The sequence below is a fragment of the Scomber japonicus genome, chromosome 20 (genome assembly GCF_027409825.1).
Source record: "Scomber japonicus isolate fScoJap1 chromosome 20, fScoJap1.pri, whole genome shotgun sequence".
Classification (NCBI taxonomy): domain Eukaryota; kingdom Metazoa; phylum Chordata; class Actinopteri; order Scombriformes; family Scombridae; genus Scomber; species Scomber japonicus.
Window position 1 is genome coordinate 12,681,271 of NC_070597.1, and position 14,018 is coordinate 12,695,288.

At 38.3% G+C, this 14,018-nt stretch overlaps 2 protein-coding genes across 2 annotated transcripts; both read left to right on the forward strand.

Annotated features, from left to right (window-relative positions):
* The first annotated feature begins 2,599 nt into the window (after positions 1-2,599).
* LOC128381357 (dual specificity phosphatase 29-like) lies at positions 2,600-6,392 on the forward strand. The gene is made up of 4 exons (XM_053341360.1): positions 2,600-2,616; positions 3,944-4,128; positions 5,091-5,311; positions 6,041-6,392. Exons 2-4 carry the CDS (start codon positions 3,974-3,976, stop codon positions 6,265-6,267), a joined length of 603 nt encoding a protein of 200 aa, XP_053197335.1. The 5' UTR covers positions 2,600-2,616; positions 3,944-3,973; the 3' UTR covers positions 6,268-6,392.
* A 1,678-nt stretch (positions 6,393-8,070) lies between these two features.
* On the forward strand, positions 8,071-13,659 carry LOC128381097 (dual specificity phosphatase 29-like). The gene is made up of 7 exons (XM_053341048.1): positions 8,071-8,278; positions 8,504-8,721; positions 9,405-9,603; positions 11,514-11,548; positions 12,152-12,371; positions 12,451-12,674; positions 13,358-13,659. Exons 1-7 carry the CDS (start codon positions 8,151-8,153, stop codon positions 13,570-13,572), a joined length of 1,239 nt encoding a protein of 412 aa, XP_053197023.1. The 5' UTR covers positions 8,071-8,150; the 3' UTR covers positions 13,573-13,659.
* The last annotated feature ends 359 nt before the right edge of the window (positions 13,660-14,018 follow it).

Below are 14,018 nucleotides of genomic sequence, written 5' to 3' on the forward strand. Positions count from 1 at the left end.
TATGTTTACATGTTAACATGTTACATGCTAATAGGAAGTTACTAACCAGTTGTTCCTAACATGCATGTGAGCCTATAATTTTAGGTTTGTGAACATGCTAACAGGCTAATATTCACCGCAAGCACAGATGAGGCTGATAAAGTACGAATTAGAAAGTACAGAAAGAACAGCTGAGGCTGACAAGCTGGCCACAGTACAGATAATAAACCTTTGATTTAGGTAACATTAGTGGTGGAAGAAATATTCAGCTCCTTTACTTGAGTGAATTCAAAATACCACTGATGTAAAAGCACATAGGATACGTATTATCAGTTGTATATATATATGTTGTATTGCAGTACACAGGAGTAGCTTGGTCCCTATGACCAAGCTATCATATCATTAAATCATTATATCATTAGATTATTAATACTGAGGCATCAGTGTGTGCAGCATGTTACTGTTGTAGCTGCTGTAGGTGGAGCTAGTTTGAACTGCTTAATATACAGTACGATTGTTAAATCCAATGGTTCCCAACCTAGGGATCAGGCCCCTCCAAAGGGTCACCACATAAATCTGAGGGATTGTGAGATTAAATAATGTGGGAGGTTAAGTGAGAAAAATCACTATTTGGTTGAGGTGTTAACAACTCATAGACATTTAATATGCAACTCCTATACACTGCCTTTTGTAAGATGTCAAAATTCACAAAAAGGTTGGAAGGCACTGCATTCATCTTAAACAATGTGTGGTATTTTAAAAATGTGTAATATTATCCATTGTGTCAGATCTTCATCTGAATTGTAGTGGAGTGAAAGTTAAGTAGCATCAAATGAAAATACTCAAGTAAGTACCTCAAAATTGTGTGTGAAGACAATACTTGAGTAAATGTACTTGTTTACTTTCCACCACGTGGGTTACATGACCTTTTCTCTGGTGCTACTATCAGGCTAAACAATTTTGTTGTTTTCTGTCTAATACTTTACATCCTGTGTGATAGCTACAGTTTATTTACATATTTAATCTTGTTGTTTTTTTGGATGATTTAGTAAGTAGTAGTAAGGATGTCTTACCATAAATGCACAGTTTGAACACAAACTTAATGTGAAGTGAAATCGGGGGGCTAGACTGAAAAGCTAATGATGATGAGATATTCACATGTTATGACTACCTATATTTTGAATTCTGATTTTTACCTCTTATTCTTGTAAAATAGCTTCAGCATCTCACTTTGTATTACAGCAAGATGGACCAAATGTCACATGAAAAATGTTTTTCAAAGCATCATGTTTTGGTAAATTTGTAAGTGTCTCAGAAACGACAGACGATGTTTCTGTTTCTGAAAATCAACATTCAAACTCAAGATGGGAATCAATCTACAGCATCTGACTTTTTTATCAAGTAAGATCAACCCGTCTGTGTTCACAGTATGAAATCCCTTTGGTGTATCTGCCAAGACATCTGAGCTGATCACCGCTGTACATCAAAAGATTTCAGGTGTTTTGATTGCACACAAAATCATAAAAATATATGGTATGTCAAACACACACGCATGCATCTTATGTAGAGTTTGACAGCAGTGATTTATCTGAAAGTTTCTCACAGACACACAAACACTCACAAGCATGGGTATCTTCACAAGAAACATTTAATACAATGAAACTGTTAATTGTGGAAATGTATGATATAGAAACAGCTGTAAAAGAAAAATCTGCATTCATTTGTCACAATTTGAATTGCCGGAGTCAGAAGTTCAATTTCAGTATTTGTTTTTCTTCTGTGGATATTATATTTGTCATGATAAAGAGAAATATTGAGTATTTTTATATGTGTTCATCTTTCCACTCTTCTCAACGTGCTATTTTTATGATTTAGTCAAGACCATATTGCAATTTCAAGTGTTATAAATTGCAAGGTCTTCAATTTGTCTTATATTAGATTATATGCATTCATTGAGGAAATGATTAATATATTAACTAAAGAAGATCAGCAACTCCTAATCAAACATCCAGGTTTAATTTAAACACATTTCATTGTAGAGAAGAACCTTCATCTAAAAACTGTGTCAGATTTAAGGTTGAGTACAGCAGCACTGATTCAATTCTCCCACTATTGAAAAAGCTGTGTGTCCTGTCTTCTCTCCTGTGCTGTGCTGGTAGCTCGGGTAACCTTTAAGGAATGCAGAGGATGATGCCAGAATTATTTTGGGCTGAGATTCAGATGTTAAAATAGCAAAAAAGGTTGCAGGGTAGATTACCAAGGAGAACGCAGACAGTTGTGCTGTCGACCTACATGTAGCTCTTGTGCAGAGACTTTGAAACGCAACATTTCCAGCCAAGGCAAGTGTCTACTAACAATATAACGAATTTGCTTCAGATTGAGGTCCATGTTGGAAAATACTCAGTATGTAGAGTATATTTGTATGGATTGATTGTACTGTTTGTCTTTATTTGCAAGGTAAACATGTTTATGAAGCACTTTTATAAATTAGTATGTACTATGATGATACTACATTGCCTGATGGATCACCACACTTGCTTCTTTTATTAATTTGCCCTCAAATTCAGACGAACCACATCCGAAAGCCTAAAGAGGGAAGTGTAATTCATAAAACCACCAAGAAGAGGCCTGGAGGAGGTAAAAAAAAAAAGCCATTTTTATTTGCCCTCTATGTTAACCGTGGGCACTTTCCCATACATAGCATCTTTAATTACACAGAAGTAGAGCAGGAAGGACAGGTTAGCCTAAGGGGGGAGGCTATGAAAGCAGCACTGCAGCTCAGCATGTGCACCAGGGAAATCAGTTCTCTGCTCCGACTGTGGGAGGGAGGGAAGGGTTGTACTTATAGATCAATGAGGAAAAAGAAGAGCCTCCAGGTACTGTGGGCACATGTTGTACTTGTGCAGAGACACACTTTGCTCTGCCTTCAAGATTCACATACTCACATGCATCAAACATATGTTAGGTCAAATGCAGCTTTTCTTGCAAACACATGCTCTGAATGACACTCATGCAGGCAGGCATGCATTCATGTGTGGAACCATGCACATGCAGAGATGAATAAAGCCATCATAATGTTTGAGGGAACCTCCATATGCCATGGCAGCTTAACAAAAGGTCACTGAAACAGATTTGGTCTCAATGACTCATCCCTGTGGACACGACAATAGGTCTCCAAACCTGAGTGCCACATTATGTCTCCACACACCAGCAGAATGCAAATAAGAGGTAGCGCTGCCATCGGTTTCTTTACTCTAACAATGCATACACATCACTTGTATGTCCCCAGCCTGGAGCAGAATCACACAGCTGCCTAAATGGATGCTAATGTATACAGTATGCATAGTATAAGTCTTTCTAAAGCCCAGTGTGTAAATTGTAAATGCACAGGTTAGACTTGCCTGCAGGAAATGAAAAGCTGATGTTTATAGGCCTTGAATACCAATTTTCTGTATCTCGTGAGATAAATAAATCTACCAAGAGCTACTGAACTGTGCATAAAATAATGAGAGCATCATAAGGTCATCCTACAATTATGTATCTTGTGGTCCTTTACCACTATGAAGTGTATTTATTGGCATAATAATAGACTATATTTAGAGCCTATAGGCCTGTATAGCTAATGTTCTAATTAGCAGTCCTCACTTTAATCCCACATTGTATTTCTCTCTCAGTGTTACCTAAGATGATGCCCTCACTTCAATAAAACCTATTAGTGACCATCAATAGAGGTATTTGGCATTCATAGGAACACCAGATGCCTGTACCTGTATCTGCATATCTTTTCTTGGACTACAGAGGAGCAAATTAAACGGGAAACTAACATTTCCACCCTTTTTGATGACTTCTCAGCACATAGTGTGGTCCATAAAAGCACTGCTTAAGCAGTTAAACTTGAATATCAAACGTTGTGGGTTTTGTTTGTTTGTTTTGTTTTGTTTTGTTTTGTTTTTTTATGTGACAGATTGTAAAAGCACAAGTGGAGGATCCAGACATGCCCAGAGGCCTCAGCTGCTTAGCAAGCCCTGAGGGGGCAAATGGCAGGTATGAGACACCCCCGGCTTCAGAGCTCCAGAGGCTGATGTGGACAAAGAAAGGGTCCAGCAACCATCTGGATGAAGTCCATCCCAGGATCTATATAGGAGACATGTGAGACTAGAGGAATAAAATAAACGTTCACACACATTTCAGGAACATTTTGCATTAAGGCATACTATTACTGTCATCAGCGAAAGATAAAAAGCTATGAAATAATTGATACACAATAATTTACTAATACCTAAACAACCTATATTAAACCTTTTATATAATTAATAGATTTGACATTTTGGACATTGAGACGAACCCAAAGAGAATCACCACCCAATTCATCATTTTAATGTCTTTCAGCTTTGTTTTGGTTTTCTTGCCTACAGTAGCTGCAACTTTGTTTTGATTCAGTCTTTTTGACTCATGTTTCTTTAGCAAAAACACTGAACAGTTAGCAATATGCCACCTGCCCAGCCAGGCACCAAACGAGAGGCAGACAAAGCTAGCGAGGTGGCCAGAAATATCTGATACTATATCAACATTCAAAACATTATGTCAGTATTGTCTTACAGCTTCTATTATATTTAACAATACAATACAAAATGCTTCTAGAAGATACAGAGGTGGGTCAAATGAAACACAACACTGATATTTTTATTTGCCCAGGTTCTGCTTGAAATTTCTGCCCACATAAAAAAGATGAAGTTAATTGTGTTTATGTTGCTTGTAGCATTTTCAACACTCCCTTGACATGTTTTTTAATTGTTTGCAATTTGGGTGAACAGAGCTGTAAGAGTCTATCTAAAAAAAAACAAAGTAGGTCACTGTATGTTGACAGAGGATGAACTGTACACCAATAAAAGGGATCATTCACCTCAATGTGGATCCACAGCTTGGCAAACACAAACACATTTGAACAGTTTCATGACATAATACCAGTAATCCTTTATATATAAGTGGTGCAGTTGTATCTCCAATACCATATGTATTATATGTTTACAACCATACAGTGTGCTCATAGATATGATAAACCCCTCTTTCGCTCATCTGCATTGACGCATAATGATGCTTCTTGTCTGTAGGTATGCAGCCAAAGACAAGAGGACACTCCAGGCTCACCACATCACCCATGTACTTAACGCCGCTGATGGGAAGTTCAATGTCAACACAGGGCCCAGCTTCTACCGAGACACAAAAATCACTTATCATGGAGTGGAAGCTTTTGACATGCCATCCTTTAACTTGAGTCCCTTCTTTTACCCAGCGGCCAATTTCATCAAGAATGCTTTGAGCTCGCCCACAGGTGAGCGGCTCTCACTGTGCTCAAGGTATTTCTCATCATTTTTACACATTAACTTGGGGAAGACATCTTTTTTCTGGAAGGCAAGGTACAGAAACATTTGTCAGTCAATTCCCATTACAGCAGCCCCCAGTTGTATTAGTCATTAAAATGCAAATCAAACACTAAACATAATATCAAGCTAATATCTTTCCCCCACGGTAATCTTCTCATAAGCTCAGACCTTGGCCAGGAAAATTGGTTTTAAATGGATTGCCCTGGTAATTTGTAAGCAACACTTTTATTGGACATGGAAATTACACAATTATGGTTGTGGCCTGTGCCTACCCGGCCTGTTATGCAAAGTGAAGTCGGTATCTGACATGACAGTAATAAGATGAGGCCTCCTCCTTCACATGCTGGCTGATCGGGGGCTCCAGTGTGTGGCAGGGCCTACAGTAATCCCCAGCAGAAATACACAGACGCCAAGACAGTTCAATTACGCGCTCCTCTGCGCCCTAATCCTCAGGCCTGATAAGGAACCAGGGATTACCGTGTGTAGAAACATTTGTTGCAACATTGTTGAAAACTTTTTAGTCGGGAGTTAGAAGCACTTCTCTCTGTGATGTGCACGGCTTTTAATCCACAGCGAAGTAACAAATTAGACAGTTAGAATAAAGTTCGCCACAATAATCCAGTTGTCGCATGGTTGAGCTCTTGAATTTGAGTTTTTTTCTTCCCGCCCATATGTAGGTAAAATGTTCGTCCACTGTGCAATGGGTCTCAGTCGCTCATCCAGTTTGGTCCTGGCCTACCTAATGATCCACGAGAACATGACGCTAGTGGATGCCCTTAAAGCTGTTAGTCCCAACAGGAACATCTGTCCTAACTCGGGGTTCCTGGAGCAGCTCAGAGAGCTGGACAAACAGCTGCACTACCAGGGATCATCGACAAGCACCAACCTTAATGGACGGATTTGAACTGAAAACAATCAGTCTATAAATTTGGATTTGCTGCTTTCTATGAGTATCTGAGTTTGAAGTAGATATCACAAAAACAAAATATATGTAAAAACATTTTTTAATTGTCTTTTCTTTGTAAGATATTTTCCACTTCTTGTGAAAAAAATTGTATAAATGTATAAATACATTAAAAGATAAGGCTGGAATTATTCCTTTAATCGTTTTATTGTTATTAAGAATACTAATAGACCAAAAACAACACTTAATAAGGTCATGTTTGTGTAAGAACATGTCTGTCATCACCCAAAGTGATATATAAAATAAAAATATATAAAAGAGCCATGATGTTGCAGTGACGTATTTCTTCTTAACACAACTAGCATAAAGACCTATGTTGAGCTATGTTGAGTTAGATAAGATGCCGCTCCTGTGTCTGTATTCTTAATATGAAGCTACAGGCAGGTGATGGTTAGCATAGTTTAACATAGAATAAAGTCACGAAGCAGGAGGGAAACAGCTAGGCCCCGGCAGGTAAAGCAAACAAATGAATATGTTAAAAATGTCATTTGTTTAATCTGTACACAAAACAGAAATGTAAAAATGATAAGATTTGTGTAACTATCTCTTGGTTGTGTGCAGTGATTTCCTGGAGTCATGTCTACGGAGTATCTATGGATGCAATAACTAAAGTGGGCAAAATCTCAATTAATGATCACGTTTACTGGTATACATACTATGCTATTGACTATATGCTTTATAGGGAGAAGTCAAGGAAGTCACTGCACTCAGTCAAGAAATAGTTACTGTACGCAAATCCCCAGAACACTACAAGTTAACATGTTTACAAGTCGATTTATGCTAAAATTAAACAAAATCTATCGAGTTCATCAATAAAATTTAGAGGTGCTGGTCAGTGAATTCTTTTTAACTTTGACTCATTTCCTCTTACTTCCAGTGTTTATGCTCTCTCAACTCTTGCATAGCTAAACAAAGCAATACAGGAAGAAAAGCAAAGAAACAAGTTTTCCCAAAACAAAGTGCTCAGAAAAAAATGGAAATTTGAGCATATCACATTCCATGACAACTGGCAAACTCCATTTGCTGGGGAAGATCATGTGACGTGATCAAAAGCTCCAAAATAGCTACTAAATGGACCCCGAGGTGACATCGGTTTGTTAACATTTAGTTGTCTCAGCAGTGTGAACACTATGTTATGCTTGTGAAAAAGCCGTTTCTGAGAATAATCTACAGTGTTGATCATAATTAATGAAGGTGTCACATAACAATATTGGCTGTCTTATGTTTTTTTCTTGGTTTGAATGATCATATCAGTCACTGGCACAGAGACAATACATGTTACATTCAGAATAAATTCATTTTGTTGTTAAAAAATAAAAAGATAAAATAATAGCAGCCTTATATTCCCTCCATCAGGTACAAATTGTGGTTTGAACAGGCAGCCTGACGTAATTCTTCACAATGTTTTGAATCACTTAGACTTTTCTAAACTGTAAACACTGCTATGGCTCTGTAATCCAAGTTGTCACAACACGAGCAGGCTGGCTTCTGTCAAAGTCATCTGAGGAATAAATAGTCCATGCTGCTCCTGCCCAGACTCTGGCATCCTCAGCTGTCTAGTTCCAGCAGGGCTCAGCCTCTAAACCACACTTCCATCCAGCTCAGATGGAAAACAGGGCAAGCTGCATCAATAAGGTTAGAGTTTACTACAGTTCCTCTACAAAATGCCTGCAGGAAGAAAAACTAACAGGACAGCAGTAACGACTTCTCAAATTTTCCTTTCAGGAGAATCAAGTATTCAGGAAAAGTTATCTGTTATCTAAGTGTTTTAATTTTATACTTTGTGATAATTACATGACACCACTTGAGTGAAGACTGCAGATATGAGCCCAGAGGAGGAGCCAGAGTATCAGACACCACCCACCTGCGATCTGCTCAGCCTTCTGCTGAAGAACAGACGCCCCACTGGAGCTGTCAATGAGGTTTGGCCCAACCTCTACATCGGAAACGCGTAAGTGACATTCTCACTTCAGGGCTCAGCTGCAATATGGTGATTTGAATGTGAAACTGTTGCTGCAAACACATACTGTATTTGGCCAACTAGTGGTACAAATGTGAAATCTGTACATTTGAGTCACCAGTGATGCATTGGCAAACACACAGTATGATTACAGAGATGGCCATAAGTGAAAAAAAAACATGACATTCCTTGTATCATCCCTTGTGTTATTTACAGGGCTACAGCTCAGGATAAAACCCTGTTAGTGAATCTGGGAATAACACATGTGGTGAATGCTGCAGATGGCCCCCAGCGCATTAATACTGGACCACATTTCTACAAAGACACCAACATACTGTATCATGGCGTAGAAGCACCAGACTGTAAACATTTTGACTTGAGCCCATTCTTCACTGAGACGGCTGATTTCATCCACAGTGCTCTGAATCAGAAAGGTAAAGTCACAGACCCAAGTAAAGGGGATTGGGGTGTAATGATATGACAGTAGACCTATGTATCATCTTCTGAAGTCTGAAGGATTAGAACAAAAATGTGTTTATGTGTTGTCTGCATACATTAAATACAAAAGGGAGTCCCATGCATGAAAAAGCTGACACGTCTATAGTCTCACACAATGTCCTTAGCTTTGTGGAGGACTGTCTGGAGACTCTAGCTAAATGTTGTTTGTTTTTCATCATGAGGAGATTCAGGCAGTTTTTATATACTTCATCAATTTACTTTTTCATTCAGCACACAATATTTTTGGAATTCTTCTCTAAGACCTATTAGTTAAACAAATTCAGTATGAATTATGCAAGTTTTTTGTATATTTTACACTTCAGAAGGAATAAATAAAGTTTTTACAGTCACATATGTTTTCATTCCATCTTTGTTATAAATAACAAATTATATTTTCACACAGTTGGAAAAGCACAGGCATAAATAAAAATTTAATGATGGCTGAATTCCATTTAGTTGCCTTGGTTTCAGGGTCTTGATATTGTTGCTTGAATACAAGCCACTATAATGTTATAAATATTTTCCTCTTTATAAGAAGTAAAAAAGAAAGTCAAATTCTGATGGCTATGCAAACCTTTCAGCTGACATTTGAGGTGATTCTGTCTCTTGTTCTGTGTAGGTAAAGTGCTCGTACACTGTGCACGAGGAATCAGCCGCTCAGCAACTCTCGTGCTGGCCTTCCTCATGATCAAAGAAAGACGAACCCTTGTGGATGCTCTTGAGGCTGTTCGTAAACACAGAAACATTCTCCCAAATGTTGGATTTTTGAACCAACTCTGTATTCTGGACTCATTCTTGGCCCTACAGAGGAGGACGACGTAATATCAGCAAGTAGAGATGACAGCGATGGTAAACTATTTCTTCCAGTATCAATATTTTTTAATAAAAATCAAAGAAAACACCAATGATTTTGTCTGTTTTAGTCTGATTAAGACAAATCACATGTTTATATCACAGCTTTTGTGTTTTTCAGTTTTTGGATGTATTATTCTACCTTCCAGGAAGCAATCAGTTTCCATTCATTTCTGTACAGTATGAACATCAGCTGTGTAATACATCCCATCACAAAGTCTCATCATTGCTGTGTGATAATTCAGTGCAGAGAGCAGATTCATTTGAAATATCTGCTCTGTATTCACATGACATAAAACATGCACATGCAGACTTGGTGTTCACTGTAATGTAATTGCACTGCTGGAGCAAGATTGAAGCGTCTGTTAAAGATGTTGATGATGTTGAGACTTGACTTCCTGAAGACTTCCTGCAACAACTGGACAGCAACAGCTTTTTAATATTTATACATTTATATTTTAGATATTATGCCTGTGTATTAAAATGATTGTAAAAAAAACAACAACAAAAACAAAACATTATTAACTGCTTTGAAAGGAAAATATTCAAATGCTGTTAGATTTTAATGGTCAGCATCACAACACTTGAAAGTCTTACATCTTGACTTGCAATTTGTTTATGAAGGCCTAGGATTTTGACACATATGGAAAGACTAGACTAACTCTTACAGACATGAGACTTAGCTTGGATTGGTCTAAAATGACTCAACAAGGACTTATCTTAAATTACTGAATAACTAACTTGGACTCGTCTCCTGTGACTTGAAACAGCTGCAAACTGGTTTTCATATTGTACTGATATTATTTGACACAAACCTCTAAATCATTTAAAAATCTAAAAGTGACCATTTGAAAACAGTCAGTTAAAATGTAAAGTCTAATGTACGTGTTTATAATTACAGTTTTTCTCTGAAAACTTTTAACAGTATTAAGCATTAACAGTTATTTTTGAAGCACCATAATTCTAGCAAAACTATAAACATTGGTCTCTCTGGGATGGAGTGTGGAGTCATGCAAAGATAGACTATAGTTTCAAAGATAGTGCCTTTAGCAATTAGAAAAAAACTGTAACAAACATATAGAAAAACACTGCTATAGCCATTTCATTTACAGCACAATCAATATCACACAGACCATTAAAACAAATGGAGCACAACTGACAAAATCCCTGCTGTACTCAAACAAAACAAAGACAGTGTATGCCTATAAATAAACAATGTGTAATTTATTTATTCACATTTCTCAAAATACTGTCTTAACTGCTGCAGTCCAGCGTTGTACAGTTACAACTGTGATGTCTAAAGAGGCTTGATACAAGATGACAAAAATATGGCAGCGTGGTTCTGAGCGTGTATACAGATTCAGGTCAGACTTTGAAAAGAGATGAAACGTTGAAGCTATCTTAATAAGAGATGCTCTCTAGAGCACACTGGGAGACAGAGAGAGAGAGAGAGAGAGAGAGAGAGAGAGAGAGAGAGAGAGAGAGAGAGAGAGAGAGAGAGAGAGAGAGAGAGAGAGAGAGAGAGAGAGAGAGAGAGAGAGAGAGAGAGAGAGATGCTGCCAAACTAAAAGGAATTGGATATCACAGGTTTAATGATTTCACTGTCAGAATGAATGATGGCAGAGTATGAAGATATGAGGGAAAAATAAAGGAGTCTGATGGTGTGAAAACTCTGTCTGACATGTTAGCAGCTTCATCCAGCCATTCTGCAATACAGTCATCATCACACTCTCACTTTGGGGGCTCACATTTAGATCACTGAATGGACCATGCATATCATATCATGGGGAATCAAAGACATGTGCCATCTTGTAAAAAAAAACCTCATCTGTCTAACAGTCTGACACATTTCAGTTATCTTTTGGCCCCCCGAGAGGCTCCAGAAGATGCAGAACATCCTTAACGGGTGTTGTGAGGCAGCGCTTACACGGTTTCTCCCAGCGTCTCAAAGATATGCAGAAAGGCTAAGAGAGACTGACACAATTTCAAGGAGTCGCTCATACAGCTGAGAAAAAGCTCAGAGTGCCCTGTTCACTCCAGTGAATACGGGTATCCTTTGGCAAGTGCAAAGTTTGGATAAGCACGGCTTCCTGCCAGCAGCAGAGATTAAAGTTGTGTGTTTAGAAGTGGATGGCAGGGACTTGCTGGGTGGAAGTTTTCCCCACAGGCAGGGAACGTGGCAGCTAAGGTCAGGGGGCCGCCATATCACAGCCCTAAAAATATCCTCTGCATTTGATGCCCGTCACAGAGCGGTTACACAATCTGTGCCCTGACTTGAGCCTGCCAGAATTAAACCTCACCATGTTCTGCCTTTAAGGACCGCTTCACAAGTTGGCAGAATGGTGAAAACAAAATTGTCGAGCAGGGAAATGAAGGACTTCAATCTTTCGGTGAGTTGTGTTGGAGATGCATGAGAAAAACAAGAAACAAAACAATGCTTTTTCATGATTGTATAGGGCAGAAAAATGCAAAGGGAAAGAAAAGCAAGCGTGGTATTTCTTTTTCTCCCTTAAGCCAATAAATCATGTGTGAAAGGAAGCCACAGTGAGAAAATGGCTTCTCACAAGTCAAAGACTGGCACCAAGATAAATGTTACAAAGGCAGTGGAGGAATCCAGTCCAGTGGAGGAATATGTCACACCTGGGGGCTATGAGCTGGAGAAAATCCTCAACCGTGGGAGTGTGGCTTACACCCATGTCAACGAGGTCTGGCCTAACACCTACATCGGGGACGAGTAAGTGAAAAAGCATTAAATTACTAAAACGAATAAATTAATAGAGGATTAAAAGAATATTCACACTGGCTTCTTGCAGGGAGACTGCAAAGGACAAACATAATCTGAAGAGGTTGGGGATTACTCACATCTTGAATGCAGCAGAAGGGACATGGAATAACGTGGACACCGGAGCTGGTTACTATAGTGACATGGACATCGTCTATTATGGTGTGGTAGCAGAGGACGTTCAGACGTTTGACCTCAGCCAGTATTTTGTCTCTGCTTCCCGGTTTATTGAAGAAACACTAAGCAACCCTCAGAGTAAGATGACACAAAGGGTCATTTCAGCCAAATTACAGAAAAAACACTAAACAATAATAATAATAATAATAATAATGATAATAATGATGGTAATAATAATAAAAAAAATAATAATAAGAATAAGAATAATAATAACAACTTTATTTGTATGGTACCTTTCATACAAGAATTGCAGCTCAAAGTGCGTTACAATAAAAGCAATTACATGCACCAGGTGCTTCAAATGAAAAGAACATAAAATGAACATAAAAGCATGTAAAAAAAAAAAAAAAAAAAAAGAATATAAAAATAAAATAAAACCCACTTGATAACAGAAATAGAAATAAGAAATACATAGAAATATATAGAATGTGTGCTTTAGTGGTGGTAATTTGAAATTTCCCAATCCATAAATCTGTTCCTCAGTCTCTGAAGCCATAAGCAAACAGAAACTCTCTTCCCCCTACAGATACAGACTCACCACCCATCTTGATTTGTGCTTAATTTATTTGCTTTGAGCCCTACAAATTAATTTCTATTTGGCGTCCTCATAATGGTTTGGCAGCAGAATTAAAAAATGTAGATATCTCTGGGTTACATACCACTAGTAAGAAAGTGCAAAAATGTATAATTTGAACGAACTGACCCTTTAAATAATTAATAAATGTACCAACTTCCTGATTGTGTTATTTGTGCATCTCCAGATAAACTGCTGGTGCATTGTGTGATGGGAAGGAGTCGGTCTGCCACGCTTTTCCTCGCCTACCTCATGATCTGTGAGAACATGACAGTGGTCGACGCCATCGAGCACGTGAAAAAACGCAGGCGGATCATCCCCAACTGGGGCTTCCTGAAACAGCTGAGAGATTTGGACATGGAGCTCCAGGAGAAAAGAAACAACGCTACAGAGCAAAGCTGATTATAAGACTTAATGGGCAAGTTGACTCAGGTCAAGCCTCAAGTCATTCAAGACAAGTTCAATTCAGGTTATACTGTAGGTTATTAGTCCAAGTCTAGCCTCAAGTACATCAAGAAGCCTGTTGTTGGATCTCAGGACTATCAAAACAAATCTCAAGTCAAGTCTTTAGGTATTTAAGACAAGTCCAAATCAAGTCACTACGCATTTCAGACAAGTTAAGTGACAACTCATTTGAGAGTCACGTTACAAGTAATTACAGGTAGTCCAAGTCAGCTCTCAAGTCGTCCGATTCAAATTCAGGTTGGGTCTCATCATGTCTTATCATAGCAAGTTGCAGGTCAAATCTGAAGTCAAGTCTCATGTCACTGGAGACAAGTCTGAGTCAAATCTGGATAAATCTAAAGCCAGGAAGTACATCATTGGAGACCAAGTCACAAGAAACTCAG